The sequence below is a fragment of the Danio aesculapii genome, chromosome 21, assembly GCF_903798145.1.
Source record: "Danio aesculapii chromosome 21, fDanAes4.1, whole genome shotgun sequence".
Taxonomy (NCBI): domain Eukaryota; kingdom Metazoa; phylum Chordata; class Actinopteri; order Cypriniformes; family Danionidae; genus Danio; species Danio aesculapii.
The window spans coordinates 32,510,396-32,534,247 of record NC_079455.1 but is presented as its reverse complement, the minus strand read 5'-3'; the positions used below and the strand labels follow the sequence as shown (position 1 = coordinate 32,534,247).

General features: G+C 37.1%; 1 protein-coding gene across 1 annotated transcript in view; it reads left to right on the top strand.

Moving 5' to 3' along the window:
- Positions 1-11,660: 11,660 nt before the first annotated feature.
- The window catches only part of nsmfa (NMDA receptor synaptonuclear signaling and neuronal migration factor a), a 77,410-nt gene continuing 65,218 nt past the window's right edge, over positions 11,661-23,852 (top strand). Inside the window, exon 1 of the mRNA XM_056445705.1 lies at positions 11,661-11,952. Within this exon, the coding sequence (XP_056301680.1) occupies positions 11,882-11,952 (71 nt within the window). The 5' untranslated portion in view covers positions 11,661-11,881. The remainder of the gene's footprint in view (positions 11,953-23,852) is intronic.

The following is a 23,852-nucleotide window of genomic DNA, read 5'->3' as shown; positions in this document are numbered from 1 at the left end:
TATATTTTTACATTTTACAATCAGCATATAATAGTAAAAACAAAAACAAAATTACACTAGGTTTTGCCTTGATTTGCTTCTGCATAGTCCTCTATCTGTCGAGTGACAGTATTTACATTTTTAAAAATCAGATTCATTTACAACATTTAACTGAAACATTTAATTTTAGTTTGCTTTTTTGTAGCTCAGCAATAAAACTAACAAATAGGTTACATCAAATTAGCAATGACGATCTCTGTTAAAGGCATTCACCCCAACCTTCTCCATCATTTTTACTCTCCTATCAGATGGCATAGTGGGCCACAGGTTACAACCGGCCAACTTTGACCCACAGGCCCTACTTTGGGCATCTCTAATTTGAAGAATGTTAACAAGGCTATAAATAAGTTTATTTCTAGGTAGTGAATTCAAAACATATTTTCACCAAATACTTCAAGTATTTCAATTATACTGGTTTGTGAAAAAAATCGTTACATAATGGAAAATGTATGACAATATCTCTTCTGCCTGTGCTGCATGAGGTTTTTACTACTAACATTCCATGATTTTTCCAAGACTTTTAAGTAAATCTTCATGACGTAATGTCTACGTACTTTATACGTGGTAAATGATAAGAAAACCATGCATGTTCAAATTTATTACAGCTTATCATAAAATATGCAGACATCTATTTAATTTGTATTTTTATATCTATGTAAAATGTATTTAGATAATGCTTACACAGCACTAACAATGTGAGAGCCTGTTTTTGGCCAAGGACAGAAAAGAAATAAAGACAAAAGAAGTTTCACAAACTAATTTCGAGAGGAGCATGTGATATGTGGTGTGTACTTTATATAGCGCATTTATCATGTATGGCCATACACCCAAAGTGCTTCACAATCATGATGTGGGGGGGGGGGGTCTCTCCACACCACCACCAGTGTGCAGCATCCACTTGGATTATGCGACCGCAGCCACAGGACAATGCCAGTGCGCTCACCGCACACCAACTATAGATGGAGTGGAGCGACAGTGATTGAGCCAATTCGGTGGATAGGGATGATTATGAGGCCATGATGGGCCAATAGAGGCGAATACACCACTACTCTTTACGGGAAGTGCCATAAGATTTTTAAGGACCACAGAGAATCAGGACCTCGGTTTGATGTCTCTTCTGAAAGACAGTGTCCACTGACAGTATGGTGTCCCCTTCACTACTCTAGGGAATTAGGACTGAAACAGACCGCAGGTTAAGTGCCCTCTGCTGACCTCACTATCACCACTTCAAACAGCAACCTAGTTTTCCCATGTGGTCTCCCATCCAGGTACTGACCAGGCTCAGCCCTGCTTAGCATCAGTGAGTAATCAGTCTTGGGCTGCAGGGTGATATGGCTGTGGCAAATTAGTTTATGCAAATTAGATATGATCGATTGCGGCGTGTCTCTCATCTGTAATCATTAGTAAGCCAATCAGATCATTCCAAACTCACTATCTTCATTTTTAGAAGAATCCCCCATCCACCCCATCTCCCCCTTTCCTCCTTTACCATGGGGAGCTCTCAAAAACTACCTAATGTACACCCTTACATGCTCATCCAGGCGTGAACCTAAACAGCATGCCAAACCTGCTGTAAATATCAAGCAATATCTAAGTGTGAACTCTTGAACCTATATTCAAGTATACAAATGTTTGTTCAATTAATTTCCATGACTTTTCCAAAACTTTGTAGGTTTTTACAGACCTTTAAAATCTCATGTCAAAATTCCATGAAGTTTCCAGGTTTTCTGTGACCATATGAACCCTAGAGAACACATATTTTAATAACTTTTGGGGTATATATATATATATATATATATATATATATATATATATATATATATATATATATATATATATATATATATATATATATATATATATATATATATATATATATATATATATATATATATATATATGAGCATTCCTATTAGACATCACACACGTGCCCTTCAGTAAACCAACAGAAAGCGTTTTTTAATGCCGACATGCATTTTAAGATTTTTAGGCATTATCACACTATGAAAATGCATGTAAAGATACTATGAGGACTGAATTTTTATTCTGGAGTAAATTATTACTTTAAAAAAGATTATAAATAACTGCAAGTGAACCGCTTTTGGCCATAAATAACAACTGTCCATTAAAATGTTTTCCAGCACCATGGGGTGCAGTTGTTCAATTTTGTGGTCCTTCCGTTATAGTCATTCCTCTGTGACTAAGCTGGTGATAGTGACAGGTTTCAGAGGAGAAGGTGGAGAGTCGGGGGTGTGTGCATATGACTCAAAAGAGTATCCGGGGGGATCTTCGCCGTAATTATCTGTTTAATGATGTGTACATCCTGGTTTTCTAAATAAATCAACCCCGCTGCCTCCTTGCTGCGGTGTCATCTGGAGGATGATACCGTATTTGTGGCTTCTCCTGTCACCCAAATTGCCTTATTTTAAATGGATTTCTCTTTAAAATAATAATAATAATGGTTTCTTCTGCATCATTACCTTTTCATTACTGGCAGGGCTGGGAGTTATGCTGAGTCTGAAGCAATGCAAGCTGACCTACATTGCTACCCAGACTAGTCATTGTTTTATTTTTTTTTCCATATAGGCTCTGTGTAAAAAAACTTAACTGCAAGTCTATAGCATGTTGTTGACGTCATCTGACTGTACTATTAAAAGGGGACCTCTTATGCAAAAATTACTTTTATAAGGGCTTTAAACACAAAGTGTGACTATATAGTGTGTGAATATAACCAGCTTATAATGGTAAAACTGTATTAACTTTATTTTTATAACCACTCTCCATAAAAACAGTCTGCAGAAACAATTTGATAGACATTCTCTCTTTGTATATGTCATCATAGGGGGAAAGCCCCGCCCATTAGTGATGATCTCTCTTTCATTAGCATATGTCGTTAGTCTTGTTTTTGAATCTGCCACTATGCTGACACACAGGTTTTCATATCTTTGCCTTCATTTGAAAAGAGGGCTGGGAGCACAATTCTCATTTGAACATTAGGCGACAGTCACCAATATGGCACCATTTAGTACCAAAGACTAAAAGGGGCATATTCAAAGAGTTATAAAACATTGTTTGTGGGATATTTTGAGCTTAAACGTCACATACACACTCTAGAGGCATCAGAGACTGTTTTTTTATCTTGTAAAAGGGAGCATAACAGGTCCTACTTTAAAACTACCAGTGCTTCCCACACAAAGATGTTACTTGGGCGGGCCGCCCAGGTATATTAACGGCCCAACTATATTTGGTGACATTCTTTTACACTTTTGTATTCGCCCAATAGCCAAACATCTGCGATTGATTAATCAGTGGAAAATCTTCTCTCACCCTACATGTTTCGTACTGCTCATTGTGTGCACGTGAAAACTCACAACATTCCGACAGACAATCTCACGTGTTCTGCAGAGACCCACAGGACCCAGAGACGTGCCTTTTGGGGACTTAAAAATGCGTCCGAAAGGGGTTTCTAATTTTCCTAAAATGTAATTCAGATTTCTAAAGACATCGTTAATTATGCGTTTTTGCATTAGGCTACATTTTTGTATTCTAAGCCTGATGTACTTTCAATTGGCATTGCAGCTGACAGCGCATGCAGCCGCAAGAGTGAGAGAAACATTAAATAATTAGTTCTTTAATCCAAACGACTATATATTTAATCTAAACAACTATATGTCTATATACTCAAAGAGGACAAAATTACATCTAAACTGGCTGCAAAATATTTGTACACTGTTACAAATGGTTAATCAACTCATTTGCCTTACTTAAATAATCTACACTTTTTATTCTTGTAATTATTATAGTTTTTAGAGATTTTGTCTGTTTTTATTCCTTATATTTTATTGTATATATTTTATTACATTTATTTTTTAATTTGTATTTTATACATAAAGCATCTAACATGCTTTGGAAATATTGTACAAAATGTCAGCAGCAGATTTTACCTGTCAGTGGGTGCACATGGCTCCTGAATAGAATAAAAGTAAAAGAAATAGTGGATTTCTTTCAGTGGTCTTTAAAAAAACAGTGTAAAACAGTGTCATAATAAATAAAAAATATGATTAAAAATCACTTTTTGTTTGTAGCATGTACAGTAGTTAATCATGTGCTGTGAGTAAAAGGTGTTTCAATCCGACTACAACCACAAGTATTTCAAACCTGTGTGAAGCGACTACATTATTTTAATGTAGCAACATAATACCATATTTCATCTAAAAATGTAACTTTATTTGCTTGTGCAATATTGCATACAGCCATCTAATGTAATAGATGTGTATTTTTTAAATGTTCTGTTTTGTAATACCATATGTTTGCACAAGCTTTGCAATCAGGTTGACATATAAGCTAGTTAGATTTATACTGATAGTTTGATTATGAAGTACATTTGGGACTATAGACTATAATTTCAATGATAACGCTTTAGTTTAAAGGTGCTGTATGTAAGATTTTGACTTCTCTAAAGCATACAAATACCATAATATGTTTGCAGATATTTAAGAAACATGCCAAGTGAACATTCTTGTTTATCTAAAAAAACAGTGTTTAAGTCAGATATTCTGCTTTGAAAATATTCGCTACATATTGGGACGGGTGTCTTTGTTTTGGTTCTTTTAACCTGCCCAATGCCACTTTAGCCAATTATATTTCAGCACCCTGGGTTGCCTTGGTGGAAAACCACATATTTCATTCTGTGAGTGAAATGGGACCTTCAATGGACAGTAGCAGACTCCGAAATAAGATGCAGATTCAGAGTTCCACATGAGGTTATTAATTGGCTAATAATATAAATATTACATGCGTAAACATTAGGTGAGCAGGTTGCATTACAATCCCGTGTCCTAACAACACGCTACTTGACAAGATTTGCAGTGATAAGCAATTTTGCTGTTTGCACCTGATGAAACACGACAGAAATTTAAATACAGCCATTCAGAAGCACAGAATATGCACTCACTTACGAAATATTAAAGTTTATGATCAAATTAATACATATTAAACCTTTTTAACATTATTAAATGGAGATGCTGAATCACTGATATGTGTTGGTTTTAAGTCACAGTTCTGAAGTTCAATTTTAGACGGTTTATTTTATTTTCAAGATCTGAGGTGAACTATCAACTGCTGCTTTCAGTATTATGGCAATAAATGTCATGTAAAAATGGCATTCAAACTCACATTATTAGCATTTAACACAGAATGAAGCACATGACGTGTGCCTGAGGTGATCATTGTCAGTTTTCTGTTGTTCAGCTGCAAGAAATAGATACATAGATACATACATACATACATACATACACACACAGTTGAAGTCAGAATTATTAGCCCCCCTGTTTATTTTTTTCCCCAATTTCTGTTTAACAGAGAGACGATTTTTTTCAACACATTTCTAAACATAATAGTGTTAATAACTCATTTCTAATAACTGATTTATTTTATCTTTGCCATGATGACAGTAAATAATATTTTACTAGATATTTTTCAAGACACTTCTATACAGCTTAAAGTGACATTTAAAGGCTTAACTAGATTAATGAGGTTAACTAGGCAGGTTAGGGTAATTAGGCAAGTTATTGTATAAGGACGGTTTGTTCTGTAGACTATCAAGAAAAACCGCTTTTATTCTAGCTGAAATAAAACAAATAAGACTTTCTCCAGCAGAAAAAAATATTATCAGACATACTGTGAATATATATATATATATATATATGACAGTATGACAGTATATATATGGTTGTTTTTTTTTATATGGAGAATATTCTTTCTATCATGTGCCGTTGCTTTAATTTAGAACACGATTTAAATCAGCCTTTAGCCTCGATAGTCAGACTCGCTCCTGTTGGTCTTCAATCTGGCCTTTGTTTTGATCCAAGAACACAATACATACTTCAACCACTGGGTGTCAAACTTACATACTACACCTTTAAGTTCCAATTCTCACTATTAACTGCTGTCTTATTACCTATTTGCTGTTTATTAGTACTTATAAATATTCTGCATGATATCATTCTACATCCTTAATGCTACCCAATACCTAATGACTATTAATAAGCAGTAAATTAGGAGCTTATTAGGCTAAAATGGTTAATTAATGGTTTGTTAATAGCGAGAATTGTACCATGAAATATAGTGTGACCATTTTAATTAATCATTTGATTTTCCTTGCAAAAATCAAAACCAGTCTACAGGCTTTCAAAAACTAAAGGCCTGTTCACCAACCCCCCCAACACCCCCAAGCTATTCACAAATTACTGTAGTTATAAAAAGCCATTAATACATGAGACATTCTTAAATGTGGCCTCTTCAAATTACTCTGATGATGAAACAAAACGCATTATTATTTCTCCAGAACTTCTGCTGAAACAGCCCCTATGACAATCTGCTTTAGATCACTTCCCCCGTTGTACCTACATGATTACCAATTATTGCATTATTCAAATGAAGTTTCAAATTATGCAAATTTGTAAAGCGGCAAAGATAAGAGTCTCTGTTGCAATTATCCCAGCAGGTTTTAAGGACGACTCTCCTTGCTGCTGTCAATGGGAGTTTATGAGATTTCGCGTGCCGTTATTAGTGATTGTCAATACACAGATGTGATGTAGCAGAGGCGGGAGATCTGGCACACAATGAGCCAGTGGCATTATGGAATACGAGTGTTTTGGCTGACCTTGTTGGGTTATTAGTGTTGGAACAGATAGTGAGTGATGGGAACAGCAGTGCCCCCCTCCAGAAATCATCCAGGTGTTTTGTGCAAGAGCCCAGAGCACAAACATCCTGTCCGGAAGAACATGTTGCTTCATCAACTAAAACAATAAGACAGAAAAAAAGCACAAATTCAATGTCAAAAAATCATTTTGTGATGCATTAGATGATGAGCTTTTGTCAATTTTTATTTGTCTTCTCAGAGGAAGCTTTTAACTTACACAAAAAAATTATGGTAAAAAATGAAACCGCAGCTGAGATTGCCAGTGTTTTACTGTTAAAAATATGGTACAAACCGTAAAATAAATTGACCAATATATGTATATATATATATATATATATATATATATATATATATATATATATATATATATATATATATATATATATATATATATATATTTTAAAAAGTAAACTACTGTATTTCTGTATTTTTTACAGTAAACTAACATATTTTCTCAATTTATAGTGTTAATATACCAATGTTTTGAAGTACTAACATCTACACATATCTTTTGTTACATAAAAAATGCAACCTTAAGTGTATGGTGATGAGAAAGTCATATACACCCACCGGCCACCTAATTAGGTACACCTTACTAGTACTGGGTTGGACCCCCTTTTGCCTTCAGAACTGCCTCAAACCTTCGTGGCCAAGATTCAACAAGGTGCTGGAAATATTTCTCAGAGATTTTGGTCCATATTGACATGATAGCATCACACAGTTCATGCTCCATTCCCATCCATGATGCGAATCTCCCGTTCCACCACATCAAAATGTGCTCAATTGGATTGAGACAGGTGACTGTGGAGGTCATTTGAGTATAGAGAACTCATTGTCATATACAAAAAACCAGTCTGAGATGATTTGCACTTTATGACATGGCATCCTGCTGGAAGTTGCCAACAGAAGATGGGTACACTGTGGACATAAAGGGATAGACATGGTCAGCAACAATACACAGGTATGCTGTGGCGTTGACACGATGCTCAATTGGTACTAATGGGCCCAAAGTCTGCTAAGAATATATCCCTGACACCATTACACCACCACCACCAGCCTGAACCGTTGACACAAGGCAGGATGGATCCATGCTTTCATGGTGTTGACGACAAATTCTGACCCTACCATCCGAATGTCGCAGCTGAAATCAAGACTCATCAGACCAGGCAACATTTTTTCAATCCTCTATTGTCCAATTTTGGTGAGCCTGTGCGAATTATATCCTGTTTCCTGTTCTTAGCTGACAGGACACCTGATGTGGTCTTCTGCTGCTGTAGTCCATCTGCGTCAAGGTTCGACATGTTGTGCGTTCTGCATACCTCGGTTGTAACAAGTGTTTATTTGAGTTACTGTTGTCTTTCTATCAGCTCGAACCAGTCTGGCCATTCTCCTCTGACCTCTGTCATCAACAAGGCATTTGCACCCACAGAACTGCCACTCACTGGATATTTTCTGTTTTTCTGACAATTTTCTGTAAACCCTAAAGATGATTAATGTGTGAAAATCCCAGATCAACAGTTTCTGAAATACTCAGACCAGCCCGTCTGGCACGAACAACCATGCCATGTTTAAAGTCACTTAAATCACCTTTCTTCCCCGTTCTGATTTGCGTATGAATAAAAGTCTATGGGGAGAAAAGTGCAGTGTGACCACGGCGTTAAGAAAAAAAGAGACCTCTCTGTACAGGAATTTGAAATATGGACCAATCGCTCACTTTTTAAAATGTCTAATCATCTTTAATCCTGCCACTTCACAGCGCCGTACTACAGAATTCCGCATGCTCAAACTCTAGGCTTTCTAGAAACATCCTTGCAGGTGTGTTGAGGGAAGTTGGAGCCAAAATCTGCAGTACTCCAGGACCAAGTTTAAGAACCCCTGCTATATATTAAGGAAACGCACTGTACGCCAGGTTACAGATATTTGCTGTAGCATTTTTGCATTTTTTTTTAATTGTTGTTGAAATCACAGCCAGTTTTTACAGTGAAAACATCAGGCTTCACAATAGACAAGATGTTTTATTCAGTTAACAGAAAAAGTCCATTATGTGGAGTTTTTAATTTTAATCTGTAACGCTTAGCTGTGCGTGATGTGAACATGCGCTGCAGTCTGTGTGAGGATAATTAACAGATTCTGTGGGCTTTATCCACAGAGCTGCACTTCTCTGCGCGCTGTTAAAGAAAGGGCATTTTGTCATTCTTTCATTTCTGTTTTTCCTCCCTTCATCGGCAGTCCCACCACGCACACTCACAGCCCAGGGCTACCGTGGATTATTTACTTAAAAAAATACCATGAGCTACAGAAGAAGAAAAAAATAGCTGAGAAGCTCTGTGAAATATTGTTCTTCAATCCAGCTGCTTTCCATCTGTCTCACTATATGACACGGAAACATGAAATGCAGCTCTTCAGATGATCTTACTGTGTAGTTTCTAATTCATATGTGGTTTAGTGATGCTGCTGCTGCTGCACTAAAGCCCTTGTTTTTCTCCTCTTGTTTGTCTAGCCGTCCTACAGCAGAGGGATGCTTCGTCTGTTGTGTGTCTGCTTCAGTGAGGAAACCGCAGACAGTTAACAGGCTGTTATGGAGCGAGGACACACTGCTGTACTCCAGACACGTGTATGTGAGTGTACACAGCGGTACAGTCTTATTCATTGTACTGAAACCCTGTGAGGGTACATATGCAAATGTCAGGTGAGGATTTTTATTTTCAACAATTAGACACATCAGTGAGCTAATTGTACCTGATTTGGTGTAACCTAATATTTACATGTTGATTCTGTTCATTTGATATGATTTTTGTTTTATAGACTGTTAATTTAGATTTGAAGCATTTGATTTCAAGACGTGGATGGATAGGTGAACTGACAAAATAATGAATGGATGGACTAATGGATGATGGAGTGGATGGATATGGAGCTGAATGGATAGATAGATGGATGGCTGGCTGAAAGTATGGACTAATGGATAATGGGATGTATGGATATAGAGATGGATAGATGATGGATGGAAAGATGGACTAATGAATAATGGGATGTATGGATATATAGATGGATGGATGAATGGATGGATGGCTGAAAGTATGGACTAATGGATAATGGGATGAATAGATATGGAGATAGATGGATGGATATGGAGCTGGATGGATGGTTGGAAGGATGAAATGGATAATGGGATGTATGGATATATGGATGGATGGATGGATGGATGGATATGGAGCTGATGGATGGATGGATAATGGGATGCATGGATATGAAGATGTTTGGATGGATGGATAGATAGGTGAACTGACAAAATGATGAACTGATGGTTGGAGGCATGGACTAATGGATAATGAGATGGATAGATAGATGGATGAATGGATGGATGGATGGGCGATTGGAAGGACAAACTAATGGATAATGGGATGGATGGATATGGAGGTGGATGGACCAATGGATAATGTGATGTATGATATGGAGATAGATGGATGGATAGGGGGACTAATGCATAATGGGATGGATGGATATAGAGATGGATGGATGGCTGGGAGCATGGACTAATGGATAATGGGATGTATGGATATAAGGATGGATGGATGGATGGATGGATGGCTGAAAGTATGGACTAATGGATAATGGTATGTATTATATGGAGATGGATGGGTGGATGGATTGATCCATGGAAGGATGGACTAATGGATAATAGGATGTAAGGATATGGAGCTGGATGGATGGCTGAAGAGATGGACTGATGGATAATAGGATGTATGATATGGAGATGCATAGACGGATGAATAGATGGATGATTAGAAGGATAGACTAGTGGGTAATGGGATGTATGGATTAGGGATGGATGGATGAATGGATGAAAGTAAGTACAAATGGATAAAGGGATGTATTATATGGAGATGGATGAACAGATGACATTGATGGACGAACAGAGAGGCAGAATGATGGACAGATGGATGAATGGATAGACTAAAAGTTGATGGACAGACGAATGGAATGAAAAAGATGGAGGAATGGTTAGATAAACTGGATGGACATACAGACAGATGGATGTATGGAAGTTTGAATGATTAAATGCATGAATGGAAGAGTGAATGGATAAACAGAAGACACTGATTGGCAGACAAATTGATGGAGGGACAAACAGATAGATGAATGGATAAATGGACAGACTGAAGGATAGACAGACAAATGGAATGACTGATGGATCGAGGGAAGAATAGATGAATGAGTGAACTGGTGGATAAATAAATAAATATAAAGATGAACGGATAGATCAATGACCTTATTTAGTGTAATTCAATCTATTCACTCATCCTAAATAAGATCACATGACTAGCAAGTTAATTTGTTAACACATAAAACATATTAAATCTACAAAAGAAGTTACAGTAATGTTACAGAGCAAAGGTCATATACGAAAACGACTTTCTATCTGATTAATGAAAGAGGGAAAATTCAGCCAATCGGAGTTCAAAACGACTAATCTGCAGCGCGCGCTTATATTGAACAGAACATCAATGCGCGCGTGGCCGCCAATACGTTAGTTAGTCTATTTTATAGTTATGGGTTTTGTTGTGGAGTGGACGCGCCTTAATTATTGCACCATTTTGAAGAAATCAATTTGGTGATGGCCATAAAGCATTCTGATTCTGGTAAGGGAGGTAGTTTTGCCCGTGTGTTCCGGTCAGTCCGTCTCATTTTGTACCTGACATTAGCGCTGGACCTGCTGCACGGGAGTGGGTGGAATTGGAGGAGTGGTCGCTCCATATATGGTTCCCACAGGGCTTCCTGTCTGGACCCTCACACACTCCCAGCACCATAAACACTCTTCAAACCATCGTGCCTTTCTCATCTCAATGAACAGACACACATAGAGAGAGAGAGGGGGAGAGAGACGGAGGAGGGGAGGGACCTGCTTGAGCGTGTGTTTTTTCTTTAACTAGTTGACACTGGCAGGAGGAGACGGCAGCATCCTCTGTCCCGCATCACCTCCTGAATTTTGCGTTATGACACAAAGAGACCTTAACGTGAACGCAAAAGGATCCGCTTTCTAAAAGCAGTCTGTTTCATCGTATTTTTCCACGCGTTTTCATCCCATGCTTTGACATCTGGAATGTGTGGTTTTCCTGCAAGCGTTGTTTCCATGCCAGCATGGGAACTGCAGTGTCCAAAAGGAAGAATCTGAGAAATGATGCGATTTCTTCGGTGGCAGCCAAAGTTAGGTGAGTGTGAGTGTGTGTTTTTCTGTGAACTCGTTCTGGGTCCTGCACTGCATGAAGCCCGTCAGCTCAGCTCTGCATTCGTACGTGTGGCTTCAGAGCTTGAAGTTACAGAACGGCGCATGGGGGTCTGAACTCCTAATCATGTGAGAAAAATCGGGTCTGCCTAAATATATATATATATTTTTAAAGACCTGTCATTTTGAAGAATGGCGTCTTGAGCGCGAGTGTATTTGTTAACGGGTCGTTTCATTTGTACATAATGTGAAGATTCAGTGTGCTGATATCAACATGTTAAAAACGATTACAAAAATATAATTTCTATCGTCGTTTAACTTTCTCTTATGTTGTTCCAAGTCTATTATAGTATACAGTGCTCAGCATAATTATGCACACCATTTTGAAAATGAATATTTGTATCCATTTCTCAGTGAATAGGCAATGTATTTTGGTGCATTTAAACAAAGCAGATTTATTAAACGGGTATATTTATTAAAATAATATTTTAGTCACCAAACATATTTAGAAATTGAAAAATAATACAATTAAACTCCAGCAAAATATTGAAAAAATTGCAACCAAATTTTTATTGAAAATTTTAACAAAGTTTTTTTCAATTTTTTCTGCTTCTTGATTTTTCCTTTTTTAAAAACTTTATTTAATATTTTTCTATTAAATATATAAATTATAAATATACAATTTATAAATTTGGGTGTACTAGGTTTTGGACCGCCATTGTAAGTTATTTTGTTATTGAGCTCAAGATTTGGCTTCAGTACTGACTAATCTAATGTATATGCACAAATATAATATTGTATAGCTTATATTAAAAATATGAATTTGAAAGAGAGATTTGTGAGGGGTGTACTTACATATGCTGAACACTGTATATGTCTGCATAAAACAAAAAAGGGCAATAAATGGTGAATTAAATGCTCATAAAAGTCTAAATACTCTTAAATATAAATGGTCCAGGGAAAATCAAAAAATGGTTTTCACAGTGATGCTATAGAAGAACCCTTAGGTGGACCGTTTTTAAATAACCATTTTTTCAACAATTTAAAGAATCCTTTCCAACGTCAAATAGCCTTTTGTGGCATGAAAAAATTCCATGGATGTTAACTTTTGTTCATGGAACCATCAAAGCCAATAAAGAACCTATTTTATGTGTATAATCTTTTGAGGAATAAAATTAGGGCTGGGCCAATAAACGATATTATATCGAATCGCAATAAAATTGATGTCCATAACAATGATAAGCTCTGGACTTTTTTTTTTACTCTATATTGATCTAAGAGCCAATCACACAGCACAAATGTGCAACAATGAGAATCTTAAAGTGTGTTGATATTTAGAGATGGACCAAATTTTCGGCCATGCCATTTAATGCACCCTCTGATTTTTGTGGCTTCAGTCATTGTTGGGGTACTTTGTTAAATATGGAAGCATTAACAACTTATATCAAAATATGTATCATTATCATTCAACATGGAAAATAATTATCGATATTGCCCAGCCCTAAATTAAATCTTAATTTAATGAAAATCAACCTTCTCTCTATTAGAGTGCTTGATCAAATTTGGAGTGCCAGAATTATTCCTGTATGATTCATTCAATTGACAAAATTGAATTATTTGTTAAAAGTAGGCTACAATTCACACTAGGCATGGGACGATAATCATTTTCAAGGTATACCGCAGTTTGCAAAAGTCAAGGTTTTAAAACCGCCAAAATTTTCTACTATACCGTTCTTAAACAATTTTTTATTTGTTTTTTTTTTTTCAGGACATTAGTATCCCCAGCAGAAAAGATATCCAAAGATGCCTTTTTAAATTGTAAAGAAATTGTGTTTTTGAAAATAAGGAAGACAGCAGAAGTCAATGGTTCATTGAATTATTTAGCCTGACATGTTTACTCTTCCAAAATATTTTTAACATTTCTCAAAATAAAATATATTGTGTTGAAAGGGGGGAATGTTGTTTTTTACCCAGAGGTTTAAAAAGAATCTATTTTAGAGCAGTAATTACAACACCGTGAAACATGATATTTTTATCAAAGGTTATCACTCCGTCAGAATCATATACCGTCCCATGCCTAGTTCGCACAAACAATAAAAATGTACTTTTTACTCATCCTAAAGTGGTTCCAAACTTCTATTTTGTATGCAAACTATTCATTTCTTTTTTCTGTTGAACACAAAATAACATATTTTGAAGTATGTTTGTTTATTTAGACTTTATTAATCCCAAAGGGAAATTCAAATGTCAACCTCTCCATACTATAAAATAATAAAATAAATTACATGTATAAAAAGACAATAATATTAATAAAATTACATTCATATACTGCACACCTTAGTTTCAAACAACAAGTAGACAACTAGTCCCTATCTACGGTATTGATGCTATTAAAATTAGGCATGATTCATATAGTATGACTTTAGTTATATAATTTGATCACTGTTGGTACACTGTAAAAAAAATCCTGGTTGACTAATCAAATGAACCCTATGAGTCCATTGAACTTATATTATGTTAAACTGATGTAAAACAGCTTGCATAACTTATAAAATTAAGTTTAAACATGATTAACTTAGTTTATTAAGTTACAATGACCTAAAAACATATGCTGTCAGGACTAATTAATGATGTAATTTTTTACAATGTAAAAATGACTTCCTGTATCGTTCCCTGTAACCCCGGGGTTAAAGAGCTTGTGCACACTTGGACTGTATCAAAAAGGGAATGTTGGAAACTGGTAGCTGTTGACTACCATAGTAAGAATGCACGTCAATGTCTACCAATTTTTAACATTCTTCAAAATACATTATCTACTTTCAAGGTCATTGAAGAAAGTAACTCAAACGCAACGAGGGGAATATGTAATGAGTAAATATTGAGAATTTACATTTTTGGTGAACTGTCCCTTTAAGAATCTGAAGTTTAAATCTTCAGTTCAATAGAGATTATTGATTAAACGTTTTTAGAACTCATGTTATGACACAGTTAAGGTGTTTTGGCATCCCTGAAGTAATAGTTACCGGGACATTCTTCAAAATTTCTCTTTTTGTGCATTTTGAAAGGACATTTTTTCGAAATTTACATCTTAAAATAAAGGGTCCAACAGTTTAATATAATCAATTAATAGGCTAATTTACTATATTATTAATTCTGAACTGTATTTAGTTCCTTAAATGACTTATACATGTGTGAATGCAGTTGCAAATTTTATCCTTAAAGCCCGCTTGACCACCATAAGCTGGTTTGTTGCATGTCTGAGATGGTCAAGCCAGTGCTAATGATCATCTCAGACCATGTTGCACCAGCTTAAACTATATTTTCCAGCACACTGCATCAGCAATATATCAAAGCATTGACAGCGTCCTTCACCGCTGATGTGCTTGCAACAGGCATGTATGCAAGACACTGACTCCATCTGTCAATCATCCTTGACAGTCTGATGCTGCCCCTGGTGTTCCTGTGCCACAGTAAATTATATCATCCTATGTAAACTGACTGGCAGTCTTGTAACCAAGAAAATGAGTTAGTCACCACAAGCAAGAAATCAAGACAATATTCTAAGACAGCATAATTGAGGCATGTTTTCATTGTTCATTTGAACGCAAACCCATATTTATCGATCCCTTGTCTTGACTGCACATTCTTATATAACTAGATCCTGTTTAGATCTCGAGTGTATCATCATGTCTGTCATAATTCATAAGATGGCAGGTGGTTCACCTTCTCACCCTCATGTCTAGGCCTCGGGGATGCTGTGAGTCATTGCATCCTAAATGTTTGCATATGGATTGTTGCATTCGAGCAGATAAACTTTGCCGCTGTAAATAGAGGTCATTGAAACGTCCTTGTCAACTAAAGCCTGCTGTAGACATGCAGCATTCAGCCACGGATGGATGTGATGAATGGGACGGCATTCCTTTACCTTGGTGCATTTATGTGTGTGTGTGTCATAAGAATGAACGAGCGACTGTTCAGTATTCAGGACAGGTATATCTGTGCAAACGGCTTTGCATGCTGAGTAGAAATGACCGATGTAACAGAGACAGCATCCTAAACAGACGCGACACATTAACCGCAGGAGCAGACACACACATATTTTTACAATTTGCACTAGTTATACACTAATAATCATATTAAGAGTAATCTACATAATGTGTGCTGGATATGTTTATCATTTTGATTAATTATGACCAATTGACTGGTAAAAATCTCTATAGACTTGCTTCAGGACAGTGGTTTTCACCTAGGGTACCAGGGGGTTCTCTAGGGGGTCTTAGCTCACCTTTTCAAGCTAGCTATAAATGAAAGAGATATACATAGGTTTGCGGTGAAATCATATTTCTCTAACAACTTAGATATTTTTTTTCTTTTAATTAATTTATTTGTTATTTATTTAGGAACCATATACACTCACCGGCCACTTTAATAGGTACAACTTACTAGTACCGGGTTGGACACACTTTTGCCTTCAGAACTGCTTTAATCCTTCGTGGCATAGATTCACAAGGTACTAGAAATTTCCTCAGAGATTTTGGTCCATATTGACTTCTATCAGCTCAAACCAGTCTGGCCATTCTCCTCTGACCTCTGGCATCAACAAGGCATTTGCACCCACAGAACTGCCGCTCACTGGCTGTTTTTTCTTTTTCAGACCATTCTCTGTAAACCCTAGAGATGGTTGTGCATGAAAATCCCAGTAGATCAGCAGTTTCTGAAATACTTAGACCAGCCCATCTGGCACCAACAAACATGCCACATTCAAAGTCACTGAAATCACATTTCTTCCCCATTCTGATGCTCGGTTTGAATTGCAGCAGATCATCTTGACTATGTCTACATGCCTAAATGCATTGAGTTGCTGCAATGGGATTAGATAATTGGGTTAACAAGCAGTTGGACAGGTGTACCTAATAAAGTGGCCGGTGAGTGTATTTATCTGCCTGATGTAGTTCAAAACCTTTATGAGTTTCTTTCTTCTGTTGAGAAAGACAAATGGATATTTTGAATATATTTTGAAGTAGGGCTGCACAATATATCTTTTCAGCATCGATATCGCAATGTGATCATTCGCAATGCATTGTTGAGTTTGTATTAGTTAGTAGACTTTAGCCAGCAGCTAGCTCTCTGCAACTTTTACATGGTCGCCCATTGAAGCCAAGTAGGGCTGTGCCCGGTCAGTATCTGGATGGGAGAGCACATGGGAAAGATAGGTTGCTGTCAGAAGTGGTGTTAGTGAGACCAGCAGGGGGCGCCCGACCTGTGGTTTGTGTGGGTCCTAATGCCCCAGTATAGTGACAGGGATTCTATACTGCTTAGTGAGCGCCGTCTTTCGAATGAGACGTTCAACTGAGGTCCCAACTATCTGTGGTTGTAAAAGAGTAGGGGTTTAACCCCGGCATCCTGGTCAAATTTGCCCACTGGCCTCATCGCATCTCCTCTCCACCAATCAGCTGGTGTGTGCGGTCTGGCGCAATATGGCTGCCAGACTTGTCCATGTATGGCTTGTCCAGAAAAGCGCTATATAAATGTAGGGAATTATTATTATTATTTATCATTTGCATTAGGGCAGCACGATTAATCGAAAAAAGATTGCGATCTTGATTCAACCCTACACAAGATATTAATTCGGCTTTTTTATTATTCAGCCAATTGTTTTCAACAGAGAAGTGTAAAGGCGGACGCACAAGTCTTCACATTGTTTTATATAGCCTACGTTCAGCAACATGGACATCTCCAAATGGCGTTAAAAGTGTCACATACTCTATTTATAAGGTGTACTTCACCCAAAAATGTCGTTTCTGTCTTAATGTAATGACATATTTGGGGCCGCAAAATCACACGTGAGCTGATGCACTGTTTGTTTACTATCGATCGAACGCGCGCTGCCCACCAATGTTGTCTACTTTCCGTTTGTTCAACGGAAGAAAGAAACTCAAATAGATTTTGAATGGTGAGTAAATGATGATAGAATTTTCAGTTTTGGGTGAACTATCTCTTTAAATTTTTTGGAATCCAAAATGTTTAGGTTTTGTTTCTAACAAATAAACTAAAGTGCCTTGATTTCAAATGAAAAGAGCAATCAAACAGTTTCCAGACTTCAGATGTGGACTCTTTTAAATAAGCTGCCCTGCAGGAAGAAACCGCTCATTTGCAAAGGAATTAGTCATTGCCCTGTGGCAGTTGTTACTGTTATTATAGACTGTAAATTATAGTGTTTTCCGAGCACAGAAAGAGGTGTTGTGCTGTTGAACAATTGTCAGGCAAAGCCCAATTTAAATCACAGTCACATTGTGATTAGACATTTGTCAGAAAAATGACTCTGATGTCGTAAGTTAGTTTTTTTCCAGGACAGATTGGAATAATTTGCATGCATTGTGCTGACTTACTATTGAACGTCCCTTTCAGCAGTTCAGCCTCTGAATTGGCATTGTCCGGGGGACTGTTGCTTCTTGTGAAGGCGGTCTCTGGTATAATCTGCTCTTTCTCCAGACACTGGGTCATGAGCACTGAGGTGTTCAAAAGCTCAATCTGTAGGTGGACCATGGGCTGTGAATACACACGAGATCAATAGTACTCCGGCCCACTCTGACACACTAAAGAACAGGAAGTACTTTAAAGTTCTTTTCAAATTTGCCACATCATGGATTTTGTAATGGTTTTCTCTGGGTAACCATTAGGTGTGTGGAAAAAGCTTTCTTTTTTGGCTACGATGTACCCTAAGAGTTGAAAATCTGAGATGGCAGCTGAAAGATTGCAGCTGTGAATGCCTCAAGTGGTCATCTTTAAAAGGGGCAATACACTGTAAATATATGTACAGTCAAGCCTGAAATTATTCATAACTCCAGGTGTATGAATAGTTTTCGAGCTTGACTGTATATACTATACTCATCAACCAGCCATTACAAACTTGCAATGCATTTCCTCTACAAAAGTAGATATACAGTTAAAATTTAATAACATATAAAATCAAAATGAACCATATGAATTTTATTAGCTTACATTGTTAGTTTTGTGGTAAACAACTTATCTGTGCATCTCATTAAGGGAAAAAAAAAAACTCTTTGCCCTTGTAATCTGAAACAGAAATGGTGAGGAGGAGGTGTCTGTTAGGTTATAATAACTCTCCCAAAACCCCTTTCCCGATATTACTAAATGAAACGCCTACTTTACTACATCCAATCAGCTCACAGTAGAAAAACAAGCCACGCCCACTGTTTTTTCATTCATTATTCCATTTCTCTAGGAACTGCGTCACTATATGAATAAAAAACAGTCACAGCTTCTGTTTCATGCAGACTTTAAAGTTGTTGTGGACTTACAACACTGTAAAAAGCAGTTAGTTACTTTACTTAAAAAGGAGCAAACCTGTTGCCCTAAAAGAGACAAGCTTACTTAGTTTTTAAGTTACAGCGAGTTTACTCCATAGTCCCCAGGTAACTAGGTAGATAGGTGGATCAGGGTGGAGCCAAGCTGGAGCACTCACTCTTATTCCCTGGGTTCTGCAATGGTTGGGGAAATTCCAAACTGAACCAAAACAAACAATTACAGTTGGCTTAAGATTTACTTGTAGAATGAGTCTATTTCCAAAAATAGTGGAGTGTTCCTTTAAAAGCAATGAGTTTACTCACTTTTTTAAAGTAACGTCAACTAATCAGCTTTTTACAGTGAATGGTCATCATGTGCATTTGTCCATTTTGAAACCATAGGGTGTCTCACTCATCATTTTAGCTTTCGTAAGGCTGCTCAAGAGAGCCCCCTTTGCACCTGCTGTGCACTCTTGATGGACACTATTGCTGACTTCAAGCAGACTTCTACCCAACATTTAAAGCTGCATTATTTCATAAAATTGTGGACTAAGACTGTACGTTTAGGGTGCCATTTGAGACTGGGTCATTGGCTACATTCTATCCTAAACGGCTCATCCTTGTGCCCTAATCCTTTTAAAGGGTTTACCCTCCAACCTAAAAAAACTGTCCCTTAGAACTAATTTCTGTATTGCATTCTCTGTGTCATAAATTGAAAATGTACAACATCATGGTGAGTAGGAGGTGTCTGTTAGGTTGTAATCACTTTCCCCAAACCCTTTTCCCAAGATTTCTGAATGAAACCCCTACTATACTACATCCAATCAGCTCACAGTAGAAAAACAAGCCACGCCAACTGTTTTCTCATTTAATATTCTGTATGTCTATAGGAACTAGTCCCGAAGTAACTAGCTAACTAGGTGGATCAGGGTGAGGCCAAGCTGGAGCGCTCAACGGTTCTGCAACGGTTGGGGAAATTTCAAATTGAACTAAAACAAACAATCACAGTTAAGGGTTAACACCTATAGGGTTTACCCTCCAACCTAAAAAATGGTCATGTCTGCAATATATTGCATCATCTGTGTCATAAATTGAAAATGTGCATCGTCAGGCCGGAAAATGTTTACTACTTACACATGTGCCCTTAAAATCCCTCATTTTAAGGGGCAATTGTAGTCAAAGGGGCAATTCTAGTCAAGTGGTGCTCACTGCAGAGCCACTTGGGCAGAGCTGAGCTCCAGCAAGGGGGAGCTTGAGCTCCAGCTCCTCCTTTCTTGCACTTCTTCTACGAGTGATGTCATTGGGGGTTGGGGTTAGGGGGGAGCTGGGTGTACGTATTAAAACTGCTTATAGGAGCTCAAGCTCCCTCTAGCTGGAGCTCAAGTGGCTCTGCAGCGAGCAGTGTCTCATTCTGGTGGCTAGTTATAACTTTGCTTCAGATCTAACTTTTAATTTGATTGTTCACACTTAGAAGGCAGATTTATCGTGTTTGTAATGACTGTGAGATTTATGTCTGAGTGAGGCAGTTTCTTGAACGAGAAGAAAAGTGCAGACCTTGATTTTGTCCATCAGGCACTGATTGAACCATTGTTGTTTGCTATCGGTCTCCTGTGATTGACAGGTTTTTCCAGCAATTGAGCCAGAAGAGATGTTGAGGAAGGAAGGGAAGTTATTTTGAAGAAAGACGAGGGCACATGCATTTTTAAAAAATAATGATGTGCGTGGATAAATCATTTATAATAAACAGTGCAGTATTCCATAAATAACTAAATAACTGTCTATTTTGATCTTATAATGACTTTAGCGTTTGAATGAACTTTCTCTTTAGCTTTCGCCATTTTACTCTCTAAGTCTTTGTCCTGTTTGTGCAGCAACATACATTCTTATCTTCTCCAAATCACTTCTTCTAACTTATGTAATGGGTTGGCCTTTTTTGTGTGTCTTTTTTTCCCAGTCTGAGTCATTTTTAGGCTGAATGCTTTCAGGGCCAGTGGGTCAGTGTGGAGAGCCTGGTCTGCACAGCGTTGTATGCTAATCATGAGCAATCCACAGAGTTCCACTTGATGATCATCCACTCTGATTTATGAGCTGAGAGGCTGAGTCACCGCTATGCTAACACGCCGTCTCATCTCCAGAGACACATGCCTGCTTCTGTTTGGTGAATCTTTGGAGTTTTATTTAAGGCTTGAACTCAATTTTGGCAACATACCATCCATTTATTAATTGTGTTGCAGTGCTAGAGTTAGAGATGGCAGATTAAATAAAGATGTCGTAAATGGATAAGGAGTGAGATGTGTCCTCGCTGCCAGGCTGAATGTTGTGTACTTGCTGTTCGGTGAGATGTCGTGCTGTTATGAGGGTGGATGACTGACCAACTGCAGTGTGGTGTGAATACTTTTACACAACAAAATATTTGAAATACATATTTTCATATAGTTTTCCTGCAGAATAATCTAAGAAGCAAAAAGCGTGATACAGCATAAGATATTAGGACTTGTTTTTGTGGGTAGCAAGTGACTCACTGGTTCGAGTCCCGGCTGGACTCATAAAGCTTATTTCTGTGTGCATGTTTCCCAGTGTTCGAGTAGGTTTGCTCTGGTTTCCAAAGACATGCTGTATAGGTGAACTGGATAAACTAATGTTTGCCGTAGTAGTATGTGTGTGTGAATAAGAGAGTGTATGGGTGTTTCCCAGCACTGGGGGCTTCATGAGTAAGTGTAATATCAGTGCTGGGTTGCAGCTGGAAGGGCATCTGCCACATAAAACATATGCCAGAGTACTATGAATATAATCAAACGATATTGCGTTTGAACAACAGTTCGACTGCATAATCATGTGTATAAAATAGAAAAGGAACTACTTTCTTTCACCATTCATTCACATCTGCAGCTGACGTCAGAACAGCAGGAACAGTTGCTCATTCACACAGGTCACTTTAGAGTTATTTGAATGATTCTCTTGCGTAATATCTAAAGTGATGACAAAACGGGTGATTTTGCTGATATTTTAAGATAATAAGGCTGAAAGGCATGAAATGCCATCAATCTACAGAGATTTCTCCAGTATTTCTCTGTTGCAATAGGGAGAAACCAATAATTAACCCTGAAAAAAGCAACGCAATCACTACCAGATTACTGTTGTGATTGTGATAAGGAAAAATGCTAATCATGCAGGCTTTTCTTCTTTTTTTCTGTTTACTGAACTAGTCTGCAGTAGTGAAAACTGGAGACTCATTAGAAACAGATGGCCATCTCCAGTTTTAAGACTTTAATAAGAGCCCCATCTCACACAATTACTATGGTGTAAATACAGCACTTCAACATACAAAAGAGAGAGATTGACTTAGGAAGTCACTTACCTGTTTAATAATGATTTGATCAGCTGTAGTTTAAAATTATGCTGTATTTTTCCTCTAAGGGCTTATTATATGGTCTCTGTTGCCATCTTGTGGATGGTCAATGTCAACCTAAACAACTACATTCTCAACTAAATAAGCCTCAAAATACATGATGTTGCCCAACAGTAGTAATATTTGTCAAACTGTAAAGTGTCTTCTGCTTGTCGCTGTATGTGGGCAGAGTAATATACAAAGGTGAAGAGTGAAGAGGCGGTATGAGCGCTGTTACTTGCAGAATATCGCACGGCTATCAGCCAATCAGATTGAAGAACCAGACAGAACTGTTGTATAAATATAAATAAATTGTTTATATATATATATATATATATATATATATATATATATATATATATATATATATATATATATATATATATATATATATATATATATGTATATATATATGTATATATATATATATATATGTGTATATATATATATATATATATGTGTATATATATATATATATATGTATATATATATATATATATATATATATATATATATATATATATATATATATGTATATGCATGCATTTACATTGCAGCCTTTCAAGATTAGCTAATCACAGTGTCACAGGATTTACCTCAGCTTACTTAACTGAGTTTTCAATTTGTGATCAAAAACAAATTGTGATAACCAAATACGGTTTTAATGATAATGAAATGTTCAATTGAAAATTTACCTTGGTTTACCATGAAACCAGTAATTGCAACAGCACTAGCTTGAACCCATTTCTCCTTCCAGAATTGCCTTAATGTTGGCTGCGCATGCATGATGTGAATCTCCCATTTCACCACATCCCGAAGGTGCTCTAATGGATTGAGTGACTGTGGAGGCCATTTGAGTACAGTGGACTCTGAAATGTTTTGAGCTTTGTGACATGTTATCCTCCTAGACGTTGCCTTCACAAGTGCACACTGTGATCATAAATGGATGAACATGGTCAGCGTCAGTACTAAAGGGACCCATTACAGCACCAGCAGCAGCCTAAACCATTGATACAAGACAGGGTGAATCTTTCATGCTTTCATGCTGTTTTTGCCAAATTATGATTCTACCACGTTAAAAAAGGCAACTTTTTTCCAATCTTCTGTTGTACAGTTTTGTTCAGCTTGTGTAAACTGTAGCCATAGTTTGTTGTTTTTAGCTGACAAGATGGTCATCAGTGTTTTCTTCTG